General features: G+C 27.4%; 3 protein-coding genes and 1 long non-coding RNA gene across 13 annotated transcripts; 2 read left to right on the forward strand and 2 right to left on the reverse strand.

Moving 5' to 3' along the window:
• Positions 1–387: 387 nt before the first annotated feature.
• Positions 388–3933, reverse strand: LOC134830505 (solute carrier organic anion transporter family member 74D-like). Its single transcript, XM_063844010.1, has 8 exons — positions 3593–3933; positions 3118–3521; positions 2758–3061; positions 2176–2697; positions 1988–2123; positions 1663–1925; positions 1419–1598; positions 388–1337 (listed from the first exon to the last, which is right to left on the reverse strand). The coding sequence occupies exons 1-8, from the start codon at positions 3853–3855 to the stop codon at positions 1172–1174; spliced, it is 2238 nt and encodes a 745-aa protein (XP_063700080.1). The 5' UTR covers positions 3856–3933; the 3' UTR covers positions 388–1171.
• Positions 3934–4879: 946 nt separating this feature from the next.
• On the forward strand, positions 4880–5383 carry LOC134832541 (uncharacterized). The gene is made up of 3 exons (XR_010162066.1): positions 4880–5007; positions 5074–5205; positions 5274–5383. It is a non-coding gene; the product is annotated as an uncharacterized LOC134832541 (long non-coding RNA).
• A 1793-nt stretch (positions 5384–7176) lies between these two features.
• LOC134831694 (protein G12-like) lies at positions 7177–8141 on the reverse strand. The gene is made up of 2 exons (XM_063845492.1): positions 7455–8141; positions 7177–7386 (listed from the first exon to the last, which is right to left on the reverse strand). The coding sequence occupies exons 1-2, from the start codon at positions 8097–8099 to the stop codon at positions 7279–7281; spliced, it is 753 nt and encodes a 250-aa protein (XP_063701562.1). The 5' UTR covers positions 8100–8141; the 3' UTR covers positions 7177–7278.
• An 868-nt stretch (positions 8142–9009) lies between these two features.
• Positions 9010–16069, forward strand: LOC134829569 (semaphorin-2A). 10 transcript variants are annotated; one of them, XR_010161928.1, is made up of 15 exons: positions 9010–9118; positions 9298–9388; positions 10918–11005; positions 11063–11114; positions 11185–11253; positions 11313–11420; positions 11490–11627; positions 11702–11834; positions 11893–12478; positions 13510–13846; positions 14135–14298; positions 14538–14690; positions 14752–14860; positions 15162–15351; positions 15956–16069. XR_010161928.1 is itself a non-coding variant. In XM_063842717.1 (14 exons), the coding sequence occupies exons 1-14, from the start codon at positions 10604–10606 to the stop codon at positions 15942–15944; spliced, it is 2172 nt and encodes a 723-aa protein (XP_063698787.1). In that variant the 5' UTR covers positions 10553–10603; the 3' UTR covers positions 15945–16069. The 10 variants fall into 10 exon arrangements, 4 of the variants coding, with proteins under 4 accessions (XP_063698787.1, XP_063698790.1, XP_063698788.1 ...); XM_063842717.1 differs by lacking the exons at positions 9010–9118; positions 9298–9388 and adding an exon at positions 10553–10745 and having other exon boundaries at positions 15162–15230; positions 15921–16069; XM_063842720.1 differs by lacking the exons at positions 9010–9118; positions 9298–9388 and adding an exon at positions 10554–10745 and having other exon boundaries at positions 15162–15230; positions 15939–16069.
• Positions 16070–16360: the final 291 nt, after the last annotated feature.

Raw genomic sequence — 16360 nt, forward strand, 5'->3', positions numbered from 1 at the left:
TATCGTAAAAATTCATAGAAAAAAAACAATATAGGTTCGTAGGTTGCTGAAATTTTTAAAGTAAAATAATTACCATTAATGCTTCTTTTTTACTGTCGCACATTTCCACAGAAATACTATAGAGTAATAATAAAAGACAAGAAAAGTCGATAACATGAAGAAATTTAATTATTTAAATTTTTTTTTGATTGGTAGAATATTACGAATATTATATATCACTTTAAGTTTGTAATGAGTAAAAAGTTAATTGCAACAGGCAATATGGAGCACTGCATTTTAAATAATTCCAAAATCCCGCATTTTAAAATTACTTATTAAAATTACTTCCAAATCTGATTGTTTAATCGTGTTGTCCATCCAAAAATAAGAAACTTTTGCTTTGGTGACATTTATGTTCGTCTTATTTTTAAATTTTTTTATCATTGATTCAAATTTTTTTAAAAGCACAAAATTATCACATTTTTGGCCAAACAGTCCGTAAAAGTTGATGTACCCGAGACGATAAACAATCCTGGTGATCAAAATTCAATAAATTTGAAATTTCGACCTTTTTCTTTCGCTACCCGGATTTTGCTCATATTTTGCGATAAAAATTTTTCAAAGCTATTATAAAATTTTTAAAAATAAGGAGAAAAAAAATTCGCCAAAGCAAAAGTTTCTTTTTTTTTTTGATGGACGATAAACTTTCATTTTTATTACGGTTTTGAGGAAAAATACAAAAATGCTAAATTGGTATTTTTTAAAATGGAATGCACAATTATAAATCATTAGTAATTCAGTCTAAATTTATTTTACAAACACATAGTAATTTTAACAAAAAGTTATAGAAAATTGAACCATTTTAAACACATAGTACCCCGAATCATTGATAAAATTTTAATATTCCTATCTAACTAGTCTTTCCTTGACTATGTTAGATTACTTAAATACAAATTGAACTTTATATTTTTATCAAATTATATTTTTAACATTTACAGGTATCTTCCTTGGTCAACAGTTTTTTTTAAATCTGAATCAATTGTTGAACATCAAATTTATGAAATCCAAACTTCTATTAATGTTTCTACAGATTATAATTTACATTTATCAAACTTATGTAATAGGAAAATTTTACTTAAAAAAACAATATTACATGATGTATAAGAAATTTTTTAAAACATGCAGTTAATTTTTACACTTTATCTCTTATCTCGTCTTCCTGATTTTCACTTTTTTCTGGGTTGTCATCATTAATTTCTTCATCAAAAATTTTCAAATCTTTTGCATAATACCAGACACCTGCATCCAATAATGTTCCAATACTAACAAAACATCCTGCTATAAGATTTAACCAAAGTCTATTTTTTTGAAAAAAATAAAAAAAAAAATATAAGTAAGTAATAATTTTATAACTAAAAACCTAACTAAATAAGGTTAACCTTAAACTTTCATTATCATATAACCAACAATTTCCTTTTCCAGAACATGTTTTTCCCCACAGTATACAGTATTGATCCATTAAGCCTCCAAAAAATATTGGAGAAGGTATGAAAGCGAATAAAGCCATTATCATAAGTCCAAAACCCATTGATGCAGTTTTATCTTTTTCATCTACACACCTTTAATAAATGTGACAAGTTATTGCAGCTTTGAAAAGAAGAAAAAAATATATTTAAAAATTACCTAACACCTACTAAGAAATTACTGGCACGACCAGTTGCCCCTGTGAATTTTATAAAGCACATAACGATTAAAAACAAATAAAATTGATATTGGCAATTGATTGGACAAGCATTTTGAAAAGCTATTCCATTGTAGCTTGATGAATTTAAAAATGGCATATTTTCCCTTATGTCTTCAACTTCAAAAGTTTCATTAAATATGTGTTCATATGTTCTAGTTTTTGAATTTAATATTGGCGAAATACATGAGCAATCAGTAAATACCTAAGATGAATAGAAAAATATGACGTTATCGATTGGTTTTATTTGATTCTGAAAAAGCATACTTTACGACTGCCCTCTTGTATTTGGCTCTTGCATCCTGCATGGCACGGTGATAAATATGTCTTTTGATTCTCGCCACAAACTGGTGTGTATTTTACGTAATCGCAATGACAATTACTATTACACGTTACTTCATTTCTAGAATGAAAATATAAAAATAAATGTATTTTTTTTAATCAAACAAACTTACGAGATTACATCGTTTACTACTATTGAATTTTCGTTAGCTTTACATCCTAAAAATATATAGCCAATTATACCGATGACAGAAAACAGACCTACAAACACATTCCATGCAGCTAAATATCTTGCTCTTGGTTTGAATTTTGAAATTACTAAGCCAGAAGCTAGTATTCCAATCGCCGAAAAGGCCAATGCCACTGTTCCAGTTACCAAACTGCTTACTGATGCTGATTGTTTGTACATGGTTTCTATGTACTTTGGCGTGTATATCCAGTATGGCATGTAACCAAAAAAGTAGAAAACTGAAGCAAAGTGATTAAACATGAGGATTTTGTTTTTTAAGAGTCGATTAAATGTGCTGATCATGTCTTTAAATGAAGGTTTCTCCTCAACAGATTCCACAATTTTTTCTCCCATTCTCTTTCGTTCTTCTTGGATCTTGCGGCGTATCGCCGCTCGAGGTAGTGTATGTGGAAATAAACTTAGCAGTAACGCACAAAATGCTAAAACAATGCCTAAAAATAACCAGCTAGTAAATTAAAGAAACAAACTAATTAGAACAATTCAATTGTAATCTTGTTTCGTTTACCCCATCCACCAGGCACCTAACCACCTTGGATCTGACGTTTCGATAGTTGGTGTTAAATCCGGAGAAATGTAAACTTTTAAACAGAAAGACGCTATTGTATATCCTAGAGCTGGTCCTAAAGTTCTCAAAAAATATGAAAAGCTTATTAAGGCTGGAGTCTTTGATTTTAGTATATTATCGTCCATGTAACTTGAGCCTAATGTATAATAAAGAGAGCCTCCAATACCCGCGATTAGTTGGGCGACAAATAAAATAGCTTGTGGTGCTAAACTTCCCTCTGGCATTTCACATTTCACTGTTGTACCTTTGTAAATTTGTTTTAAAATATGAATTAATTTTAGTTAAATTTGTGATTCTTACTATTATCTGTTTGACACAAAGTTTTACTTTTCTCCTTTTTCATTATTTCAAAGGTCATGTCATCATCGAATCTAGCTCCATATTCAGTTGTAAGTAGCAATGCTTCTTTACCAGGCCCATATAAAAAATGTGGTAGAGATGTAAGAATACAAAAAATGGAAATAGTCAATATTCCAAATGCAACCCAACGGGGACGGTGACCTTTTCCAGCATAATAACTAAGAACAGCCGAAAGAAAAAGAGATGAAATATCATTTCCAACGCCAATGAAACCAACAGTTCTACTAGGAATTTTGTATCTTTTTTCTAATGTTGTTATCGTCGCGTTAAAATATGCATATGTCGCACTAAATATACATCCAGATAAGCCATATAATAAAACGTATGCTTTTTTGTTAGCGAATCTACGTTAATAAGTAAAAAAATTATTATTATGAGGATTTTTTTAATTTGTTACTACATATATTGACATTACTTTTGAATTAGTGACCCTCTAAATATCCAATATCCACAAGTGGTTTCATCAGTTAGTGGTTCATCTTTGAATCTTAATTCTAAGTCATTTGTCAACATACGTTTTAATGGGGTTTTTTCAACAAGGTTTGTACAGTTTTCTAATTTATGCAATTCAAATTCATTAGATATCATTGGATGACTTTCGGAAAAATTCTCTACATATTGAGGCAAACCATTCAAATTTGCCTTTAGCTTATCACTTTTGTTTGTAATATCGCTCATTGTGATGTTTGAAATTTTTTGTCAACTTTTTTTAATGGCGTATACAATATACATTTACTGACATTAACAAAATTATAAAAAAAATGTCAATAAAAATTTATGTTTAAATTATATATTTATTTTTTTTGTTTAAATTTTGTTTTAAGACAATATGCTTTTATGGTGATTTGAAATCTAAACTAAATTTAAACTGATGTCTAGCGTTTATATACAGCTCCAACAATGCTCTTCAATATTTTGTTTAAATTACTATCAATGTTTAAATAATTTTACGGTATTATGAAATGTGATAAAATTTTTTTTTTGTTTTTCGTATATCTCAAAACGATGATTTCATATATAACTAGATTAAAATGTGGATTAACACCAAGATAAATTTAATTATAAATTTTACCCGAAACACGTGATTTTTCGCGTTGACACATTGAAATATTAGTGAACGTATATCAAAAAAGAATTTCAAAATTTGGTTGATATTCTTATATGTATTACTTCTGTTACATAAATTACAACACAGAATATTTAAATCAATATTTTTGTCACAGCTTAAATTTATGAAATTAGGTAAAGAGAAAATGAATTTAAATAAAATACTCTTCAAACAAGATATTTTTCACTTATATTCTACTTTCTTTTAAGGTTCAGTATATACTAGATTAAATTTATTTAGTCTTAAATGACCAATAATTCATTCATTTATTGTAATTTTACATATATTGTAGAATGTAGTAGATCAGAGGCGGGTTGATAATTTTTGAAGCTCAGATTTTTTTTATTAATTTAAAATTTTAATCTGAAAATGGAAATAACGGTAAATAATAAAATACGTTTAAAACTGAGATAGTTGAGTTTAAAACCAATTTCCAGTTCACTATATCCCTCCCAGTCCATCACTGGACATAGATGCTTTTTTGTAAAAATGATAGTCCAAAAGGACAAGTTTATCTCTTATTTCAATTGTACTCTCTTCTCAGTACAGTCGAAACAAACACTATTCTGAATGTCAGTTTATTGACATTGTCCGCTCTTGTTGATTGTGTCCAATATAAGCATTTGATAAGAGAAAATAAATGAGTTGTATACTATTATGTATTAAAAACCTGGCTACACATTGGTTGTTGAAAACTAAGGTTTTTTAAATATATTATTAATGTACGTTTTTGATGTAACCTGTTTTTACTTTTTCAAATTCAGATTGTTTCATATTTTCTTCTCTAGTCTGTAAAATTTTATCCAGCAGCCTATGTTACAATATGAAAATATTGAATTTACAAATGACAAAAAGGCACATCAGTACAGATAAACGGACGGACGAATTCACCAACTTAATATAGCAGTTATCAAAATAAGGTAAAAAATGAAATCTTGCACATGATTTTTTATAAGGGTTTTGACTTTGATCCATTCACATTCATAAGATGATATTTGATCGACACCGCAAAGTCAACTTAAGACGACTGGTATATGCTTCGAGAAGCGCAAGCTTTATTTAAAAAAAATTATAAATAATGTTTATTTTCTGAATGAGTCTTAAATAAAATGAATCTTAATCTAAAAAAGAATACATGTATTAATCTATTAATGTATAATTTAAAAAATTTAGGCAGAGGTACATACTTTGAAATTATGTTATGAAATACAAATAATGATCGGAATAAACAAAAATAAGTTTGTAGACTCTAACCTAGAATTCATACTGAAGTAAAATAAATTCGCCATCTGATGTATAATAGATTTACTTTCAATAGTTTAATGTTTTTAATGAATCAACAAGGGGCGATTTTTCACCCATACAAATTGTCTATAATTCCATTATTTATATATACAATTAAAGAAAGGGCGCATTATAATGATTTGAACAACAAAAACATTTAACATATATTATGTATTAAAACATATGTTTAGTGAAAAGAAGAGAAAAATGATGATAAACATTACAGTTCAAGGACCCTTTATAATATCTTTGTGAGTTTCATACATTAATGTAAGTGTCTTTTAAAATCCATTAAATAAAAAAATCCTTCCTTGACTTTTCTTGTGAAAGTAAGCAGCTTGGAGTTCCATATTCGGAGTTAATCGATTATTCGGTCTTAATAGAAAGTATGTTTTGTTTATTTTTGGTTTTGTGATTTAATATGAATTAAATGGTTACTGAAACAACGTCCAGTTAATAATAATTCATGTTTTAACATACATGAAAATGTACTTGATTATTCGTGAAGTAACTACCTATTTGTGAAAACTCGCAGGTAATTCTCGGAAAATAAAGAAAAATCTCAAAATGTTTGTGGAAGTCTCAAGGTGAAAGTGGTAAAATACTTGACAAAACTCTAAGTTGTGAAAATTAGGCCAAATCAACGTTTAAGTTGTTCGTTTACAAATTCTTTTCATTTTTTTTATTATCTAGGTATAAATTTTTACAAAAAAAAAAAAAAAAACAAAAAAACAAAATACGTTTAGAAATATGATAATATTTTATTTATATTGGTACAATTTTTTAAGCAGTACAGAAAAATGGTCAGCAAAAACGAATAAATAATTAGACAAATGCTTCCAAATGGTGTATGCCCAGTGTTATTGGTATTACATAGAGAAGCGTTACAACAAGATGTGCATGCATATAATTTTACTCGTTCTCCAATGACTATACAGCTTGGCTCACAACTTTTAGAACACTTTCGTTGTAGTGACCACATCTTAAGTCCCGAAGACATATTTTCATTACTATAAGTATACGAAAAACGTTGCACCATACATGATAATTCTTCCTCTTGACATTTTTTTATCAAACTAGAATGGTTTGTCGAAAGGTTTGCACAATTTGATCCATGGTCCATTGAATCGCAATTATAGCACCATAGATCATTCGGTTTCTCTTTTGCCGAACGTGTTAAATATGTTCCATAATTTTCAATACCTAAACAGTAATATACTAAAAAATACAAAAAAAAAAAAATAAAAATTATAAATGGAAACAAAAATTAGATTTGAATTTTTTTTTACCTGATGTAATAACTCCAAAAATTATGATCCTGTATTTATGGATCATTTTTTCAAATTTTTCATTTTTTTTTGTTCTCAATTTATTTTTTACTCATTTTCAAAATTTCAATTTTATGTAATGAAACATAAATACATATGTTAGAAATAATGTCGATTTTTGAATAGGCGCATGCGAATTAAAGGCAGAAAATAAAATGAAATGTTTATAACAAGCCCAAAAAGAGACATCTACTGTTAATATTTAATGTTATATAAAATGGTCTAAAAAATTAAACGATAAAGGTTTTCTCTTTTTTCAATATTTCATTTATTGCACAAGTAAATATATTCATCATGATTTAAAAATAATTAGTGGAATTTCTTTTAATGTAAAATTACTCACATTTGGAATAATACAAATCAAGCATATAAACAAAAACACTATTTAAAGCCAAATCCAAAATAATTTTTTAAAATATTGAACAATTTTATAATGTCGACTCCATTGTTCCGTAAGCCAAAGACAAATCTTTGTACTTCCTTGTTTAACTTCATAAAAAAGAAATAAAAAATATCACTTGAAAATTATATATTTTTTAATTTTTTTTTGTTCTTACGCGAAGTGCGTTTTTCATTTCTTCGAAGTCCTCACCTCCAATCCAGTTTAAAAAATCAGAAAAATCATTACTTGTTTCCATTTTTTCAAAGAATAATGTAACCAACTCGTCATGAGGTATTTCATCTAAGATGTCATCAACCATAGCATAGAATCCGCTATAATTAGAATATTTGATGGTTTCAAACGTTATATTAATTTTGTGTGGTCCGAACCGTTCATATAAATATTGCTTAAATTCATCTAAATTAATATTTTTTCTTTTAAAAAATCGAAGTGCTCTTTTTACTTCAATTAGTTCGGTCAATTTTGTGTCTACAAATGAGTAATTGTATTTTCCTATAAAGTCATATACTTTACGGATACTTGTGTCAGATATATAGTATCTTTCTAGTATTTCATTAACTTCATGAACAGGAACCAAATCAACAAATTCGTAAAGGTCCATTTGTAATGTTCCTATTAAGAGATCAGTAGATTCTGGTGTAGATACTGGTATATCTGTTGCGAAATCACCTTCATTTTCTAGATGTGAAAATGTCGTTTTTTCTTCCCTAATTTTATAGAAATCATCTAAAGCGGTGCAAAATCTAACCATTGATAATATAAATATAAAAGTTACTGTTTGTAAATGTACGTAAGTCATTTTGCAAAACGAATTGTATATTTTTTTTTCTAAATTTTAAACTAAAAACCTCTCACTATATAATATAGTTTGCTGAACCGTTCATGGATTAAAACTGACTGAGATATTATATGACAAGTACGATTTAAGAGCATTTGTTTGGATATTATTGTTAGATTGGCTTGTAAAGCCTTTTTATATGGATACTCATATTTTTTTTAATCAAATGTCTCATTTTTCAATTGTACACATTTAATCTTCTCATTTTTTTAAATTATATTTAAGTATGAATTCAAGTTTAATAATATGCATTTTAGATTATGCTTGTAGACATATATGAAAATCAACATTGTATTTCAAAACTCGGCATTTTCTTTTAAACTTTCTATTCAGTGTTAAAACAAATCTTTTGTAAATATTTAATTCGTAAGTCAAAAAGAGTTTAAATATATTAAAATATCCAAGTTTTTGTACTACCTATTATATTTTGTTTATAGAGGAATCTTAAGTTTTACATTTTAGATTATTCAACTTTGCATTTCTCATGAAAACCAGGAAACTAAATCATTTGATTTAATCATTCATACTTTTTCTTTTTTAGGATAATTCCTGAAGTTCGAGACACATAAAACAAATAACCATTAAAAAATAGAACAGTTGAGGCATTTTGTGATTGTATTAGTAAGCAGTTTTGCGCATCTGCTTATTTAAATTTTCCAGGGATGTAGATAGGTAAATGTAATATAAATAAGCATATATCACATGTGAATTAAATAAGTATAAACTAATATAAACTAATATTTAAAAAGAAAAATCAACGAATAATTGAAATTAAAAATATTTGTACTTATTGTAAAATTTATTTAAATAAAATATAACAACAATTTACATTTAGTCTACTGCACTGCATTGTTTCAATACAAGGATATCGAATTTTGTAGGTGTTGAGTTTTGCAGTGCACAAGCAAATTGAAAAAATCTTGCTAAATTATTTATGGTTTAATTATTGAAGGAAAATAAACACAGTCAAAAAACAAAAGGTAATGAAATTTATCAAAAGTCAACTTTAAAATAAACAAATAAATGTCCAATGTAGAAAAGTACTTTGTCGATTTATTTCATAGTAATTTTTATTCGTGTTAGTGGAAATTAAACAAAACTCTTTTGTGTTTTCTCTTAACTAATAATACTAATACTCATATCACATCATTATTTTCAGATTAATATGAATTGCAAAAATAAAATATTTGTAGCAATACTATTCCTGGTAGTACCTCACATTCAAGGAATCACGGAAAAACTTTCGTCAGGTATGTAGTAAAACAAAGTAATAAAAAAAAGTTAATGGTGTAGCTTTTTCATTAATTGAATGGAATAGAACATAATGTTAAATAGTTATTTTAAAACAAAAACATAATTTTAGTTCCCATTTGTTTCATTCCTTCATTACATTTTTATTAGCTGAATCAAAAAAGACATGCGTGGAATCCATATTTTGTTGAAACATGTTCATTTCAAACTGTACTTATTTTTCATATAAAACAATATTTATTTTGATTTTTTCTTACGTTCCACATTCATGGTTGAAAACTGATCGAATGAATCATTTGATTAATTCACCAAAATGAACTTACAGTAACATTTAGTAATAAAGAATGAACATCATGGTGTATCTAAATGTGTAGAATAAAAAAGAGAGAGAAATAGTTGAAATCGGGTCGTTGTACGGAACGGATAAAATTAATAATGTAAAAGTAAAGAAAATGTCTTAAAAAAAACATCTTCAATTATTTTCAACGATTTTTCTCCAATAATAATGTAAAAATAAAAAAAATATGAGATTACAATCGAATTTACTAACTACGAAACATATATTAAGCATTTAATTCATTTTATTTCATTGTTGAAGTTTGTTCGCCATATTTTATGCTTTTTGTTTGTATTCAAGTTTTTGGAAATAAATTTATGTAGCATTGTGGTTTCAAAAACGAAAATAGACTCAATATTAATTGAAATTATTCAAACAATATTCATAATTAAAATAATTGAATGATAATATGTACTTACATACCTTAATGACACGCAATACAAAAGAAAAAGAGACGGCGGTGAATAATATTAAAATTAAATTTTAATAACCAGAAGTTTGAAAAGCAAATAAAAATATTTGCTCTAAATAGTATCTGAAAACAAAAACAGTACAAACAAATGAAAAATTAATATCCTTTAAATACATACGTACATTGTTTTAAAACATTTTTGAACATATAAACCGGTTTATACCCATACTTTTTTATTGCATGTGTTTGATTTTTTCAAACACAATTCAATTCTTATTGAACATAAGGCTTTTTAATTTAAAAAAATAAATACCTTTATAAAATCCAAAACAGAAATACGGCTAAAAAGATACAAATTGAACATTTAAATTTTTCTAATTCATATCTTAATTCAAAATGATGTTATACTTCAATAAAAAGGAGTCAAACAGACCATACTGTTTAACAAAAAAAACTTGGATAGCTATGTTACTACTTTTAGTGATGTTCATGCTACCATATTCAGCAAAATGTGATTATGAAAATACATGGAATTTTTATTATGAACAACCTTGTTGTAGCACTTATAGTCTCAGTGGAGGCTCACATCATTTACGACATCATAGAGGTGAGTCAAAGTAAAAAATAACATTAACTGAAGGACTAAAATTGTGATTTCAATTACAAAATTTCGGAAAATATTATTTACATTCTTTAATTTTAACTTTATTTACTTGATACTTACAAAACCTTTATTTTAACCTTTCTTTACCTACCTCCTACCTCCTCATTTTTTTCAGATCATGTAAAAGAATTCACATGTGGAAAAATGTTTTATAGAACATTTTATATGGATGAAAAACGCGATTCACTCTATGTTGGCGCAATGTAAGTTTTTACACTAAATTAAAATTAAAACGCACTAAATAATATGAATATGAATAGGGATCGAGTATTTAAACTTGATTTAAAAAATATAAGTAAAGCAGGTTGTGAGGTAAGATAGTTATTACATATATAATTATGAAAATAAATATATACAAATCTATTGATCAAATATCTTATAGAGAAATCATATTTTGCTGGAACCAACTGGATCTGATGTTGTAAATTGTGTATCAAAGGGAAAAAGTCAAGTAAGTTATGTTATATTATTTTATGTACAAATTATTATATGTACTATTTTTTTTTTTAGCTTTTTGACTGTAGGAATCACATACGAGTAGTACAACCGATGGAAAATGGAAATAGATTATATGTTTGCGGTACAAATGCTCACAACCCCAAAGATGTTGTTATATATGTATGTAAACAGTAGTAGTTTTAAACATTTCATGTTTATTAATTATAATATTTTTATTATCAATTATAGTCGAATTTAACTCATTTACCACGGTCTGAATATGTTCCTGGAATCGGTCTCGGTATAGCAAAATGTCCATACGATCCGTTAGATAATTCAACAGCGATCTACGTAGAGAATGGAAATCCTGGAGACTTGCCAGCATTGGTAACGATTTTATTTTTCTCTTTTGGGTTTTTAACATTGTTTTTTAAAATGATTTTTGAAATTTAAAAAAATAGTATTCCGGTACCAATGCAGAATTTACTAAGGCTGACACTGTAATATTTAGAACAGATTTATATAATATGACATCAGGAAGAAAAGAATACAACTTTAGAAGAACATTAAAATATGATTCAAAATGGCTGGATAGTAAGTTCTTAATATTTAATTTAATTGAACTTTTTTAATTTTTGTTATTTTAAAATAGAGCCAAATTTCGTTGGATCATTTGATATAGGAGAATATGTTTATTTCTTCTTTCGTGAAACAGCTGTTGAATATATTAACTGTGGAAAGGCAGTATATTCTAGAGTAGCACGTGTTTGTAAAAAAGATACAGGAGGAAAGAATATTCTCAGCCAGAATTGGGCAACCTATTTAAAAGCTCGTTTAAATTGTAGCATCAATGGAGAATTTCCGTTTTATTTTAATGAAATCCAGGCAGTTTATCAGTTACCGAATGATAAGACAAAATTTTATGCTACATTTACCACTAGTACCAATGGCTTAGTTGGATCTGCTGTTTGTAGCTACAACATAGAAGATATTAAAGAAGCTTTTGAAGGAAAATTTAAGGAACAGGCATCTAGTAACTCAGCGTGGCTGCCAGTTTTAAAATCAAAACTACCCGAACCACGACCTGGAACCTGTGTAAACGACACACAAACACTGCCTGACACAGTACTTAATTTTATTCGATCTCATCCATTAATGGATAAAGCAGTAGATCATGAGCATGCAACTCCAGTATTTTACAAACGAGATCTAGTATTTACAAAACTTGTAGTTGACAGGTAATTTTGTATGAAATTCTTGTTTCTTAATTCTCAAGAGATTCATGATTATAGGCAAGTACAGTTCCAAAAAATGTTTCACATTATTTTGGACCTTAAAAAGTAAGGAATTGGGAGAATTATAATGAAAAACAATGATATTAATTATTTTTCCATCTTTTTCAATATCTTTAAATAGCTTTGATATTAAAAATAGTATTTTTAAGACATTTATGATCATTTATTTCAACATTTGGACAAACTTTCTTAACAAAAAAAATTGAATAATTTTTTTAACGACTTTTTTTAAAACTATGAATTTTTCTCCTTTTTACTGTGAAAATATTCTAAACTTTTAAAAAACTGCAAATTATAATAAAACTTACAGATTTCAGTCAAATTTTGATGATTTTTAGTCCTTTTTCGTATGTTCGTATGTATATACTAAAAAACCATTATCATTATTCCCTCCTTGGATTTAGTTAGTTAGTTAAGTTAGGTGGGAGGTAATGTGAAACATCTTTTGAAATTGCACTTGCTTAACCATGGTTATAATTGTTATTAAATTTATAAATCGGTTTTATTAATAATAATATATCTCTTCCCCTCTTTCTCTGATAAAACTCTTAGAATTCCTGATATTTTTTCAAAGTTTTTTCTTCATATGTATTCTAAAGAGTCCTAAAAATGATCCCCATGAAGTCATATCTCAAAAACTGTTAACGAAAAATATAAAGTGACTTCAGATACCTCAAATATATTTATTGAGACAAATCGTTTCATATTTGCGGTAAGGTGTTAAATGACAGTAAACTTTCCAAAGAATTCGAATTCAGGCATAATTCAGGCCCACGGGGCATTTGCCCGAATGCCAATATGGCCAGTCTGCCGGTATATTAAACGATTTTTTTTGTAAAACTTGAGTCGTTTTAATAAGATTTTTATACAATAATTTCTCAAGAGCTAAACGTCAAATTATATTCACAAAGGAATATAACAACAATATACTACAATTCGAATTTGCTTTGCTAATTCAAGGTTCTTTTTTTTAGAATTCGTATAGAGTTATTAAATCAAGAGTATATGGTGTTTTACATTGGTACAAATGAAGGGAGAATTTATAAAATTGTCCAATTTTTAAAAAATGGAGAATCTAAATCAAAATTATTAGACATTTTTGAAATTGCACAGAATGAAGCAATTCAAGTTATGGAACTAAGCCAAACTCGTAAATCATTGTATGTGGGAACAGACCATCGCATCAAACAAATCGATCTAAGCATGTGTAATCGACGTTATGATAATTGCTTCAGATGTGTCAAAGATCCATACTGTGGTTGGGATAAGGAAACAAATGTTTGCAAGCCCTATGAGTTGGGATTATTACAGGTGTGTTTATTTTTATTTATTACAAGTCTTAGAGATATAACATTTTTGTAAATACATCGATTTTTTTATTATGACGTATTCTGATTTGTCCACACCTCTATTTCAAAATTAAAACAAACAAAAAAAAAATTAAATTCGTTGATTGATTTGCAAATAAAATCAAAAATGAAATCTCTGGCGATGTGATTCAAAATTTTCATATCATGATTTGATTGTTAATTTAATTATCGAATCATTAAACTATGGTGAATGATTTAAGCATAAAACTATATCATATTATTTATTCAGGATGTTGGTAATGAGACCTACGACATTTGTGATACTAGTGTATTAAAAAAGAAAATTGTCGTCACATACGGACAAAGTGTCCACCTCGGATGTTATGTCAAAGTTCCGGAAGTTCTTAAGGATCAACAAGTAACATGGTATCATCATTCAAAAGAAAAAGGAAGGTAATTTAAGGAAATTTATCACATACTTTTTATATAATACTCCTATTTTGTCGAAAAAATTCATAGGGAAAAATAAAAAATTTACGGACGGACACGCAACAACAACAGCGCTTTTTCTCTTCTTCATAAATGTAAATGTGCTAAGAATTACAAAAAAAAAAATTATTCCCTTCCCCATTATTCGCCTTATTAAAAACAGTCTAATTCTATTTATTTATTGTATTTCTTTATTCTTTAAGGTATGAAATAAAGTACAGTCCCACCAAATACATTGAAACCACCGAACGTGGACTAGTGATCATTTCTGTAAATGAGGCAGATGGAGGAAGATATGATTGTCATCTAGGTGGATCATTGCTCTGTAGTTATAATATAACAGTAGATGCTCATAGGTATAATTTACATACTAGATCTTGTACTGTAATAATAAAAACATCATAATCAATATTTTAGGTGTACTCCTCCAAATAAAAGCAATGATTATCAGAAAATTTATTCAGATTGGTGTCATGAGTTTGAAAAGTATAAGTCAGCAATGAAAACATGGGAGAAAAAACAAGCAGTAAGTTATTTTCAATTGTTACTCCACATTTCAAAGTTTTTTTTCTAAAAAAAATGGACTGAAACTACAAAGATATTCATGATGCAGAACTTAAACGTTATTTTGAGTTTCGTAATTTGTAACTTAGATTATATTATAAAGGATAGACATAGGAACTAGTAAATTTTGTATTTTATCTGTTAAACTGAAAAAAAAATAGAAAATTTTCGCGTATGACTTTGAAATGGGTTTAAGTGCAATATAAGTATACATATATATAAAATATATATTTTATATTCTTATATTTTATTTAATATTTCAGCAATGTTCTTCCAGCAGACAAAACCTAAGTACTGTCCAACATCCAAATGATGTATTTAATAAAAACATGGTATGATCATCACTAGAATAATTTTATCCTAACAACAGGAGAAAATTGAATAGACAATGATAATTTTTGACTTAAAATTTTTTTACGCAAATTTCTACTAATAATTTCAAGTTAACTTAATGTAATTCAGTTAATTGATAAATAATAACACTGTTCCACAAACCCGGAAATTGCGTCTATCATCAACCGGACCAATTTCATTTGAAATTAGGGTAAAAATGATGAATTTCCTCATTTTTAGATTTTATCGGGTCTAAGAGCTTTTTTATAGCTATCGTCATTTTCGACCCAAAGCAATCATTGAGCACCAAAAAATTAAGTTTTTCCAAAGGGATCGAGCTCTTTACAAATAGGCTTAAACTAGCTAAAAGTTACAGCCTTCTACGACTTCGAAAACGGGAGTTACCGTCAATGTCGAATTTCAATCAAATTTCTATTGAATCATGTTTAATGGCTCAAAAACTAAAACTTTTGTTCTAACACTTTTGAATTTTAGATACCAAAATGTATGAAACGAAGATGGAAAATCACATTTTTGCTTGTTTTCATACAAAATCTCATTTTAAATAGGAAAGCTCCCTGGCCCGATTTAGAAAATCTGAAAATGAGGAAATTCATCATTTTTAGCCTACTTTCAAAAAAAAATTGGTCCAGTCGATGATAGACGCAATTTCCGGGTTTGTGGAGCAGTGTAATAATTTTAAAGAGTATTAAATATTTATTAGCATTTTTTTACGCAAAAAAATCAGAACTGATCAATGTAATTAAGGAAAAACACTGTAACATTGTAAAATATTTAAAATTATGTCAAATAATAAATATGAATTTTCAATAAATAATTTGCATTTTGATCAATATAATTTAATTGTATTTTATTTGACAGAACAAAAGTTTCTTATTTTTTTTATCCATAGCGTTAAATTAGTGTTATAATTTGACCATGTTGTAAATAATTTACCGTGATTCAAATGACTCAAATATGTATTATTCTCGTTTTGGACACTTATTTCATTATTGGAGTTTTGACTATCAGAGGCAAAAGCTTGAAAAACATTTGGAGCGGTTTTTTTTAAATGTTGTTTGCCTCCTATACTTATTGTAAGCCTCCTATCTAATACGACAAAGTATGT

The sequence above is a fragment of the Culicoides brevitarsis genome, chromosome 2 (genome assembly GCF_036172545.1).
Source record: "Culicoides brevitarsis isolate CSIRO-B50_1 chromosome 2, AGI_CSIRO_Cbre_v1, whole genome shotgun sequence".
In the NCBI taxonomy this organism is placed as follows: Eukaryota; Metazoa; Arthropoda; class Insecta; order Diptera; family Ceratopogonidae; genus Culicoides; species Culicoides brevitarsis.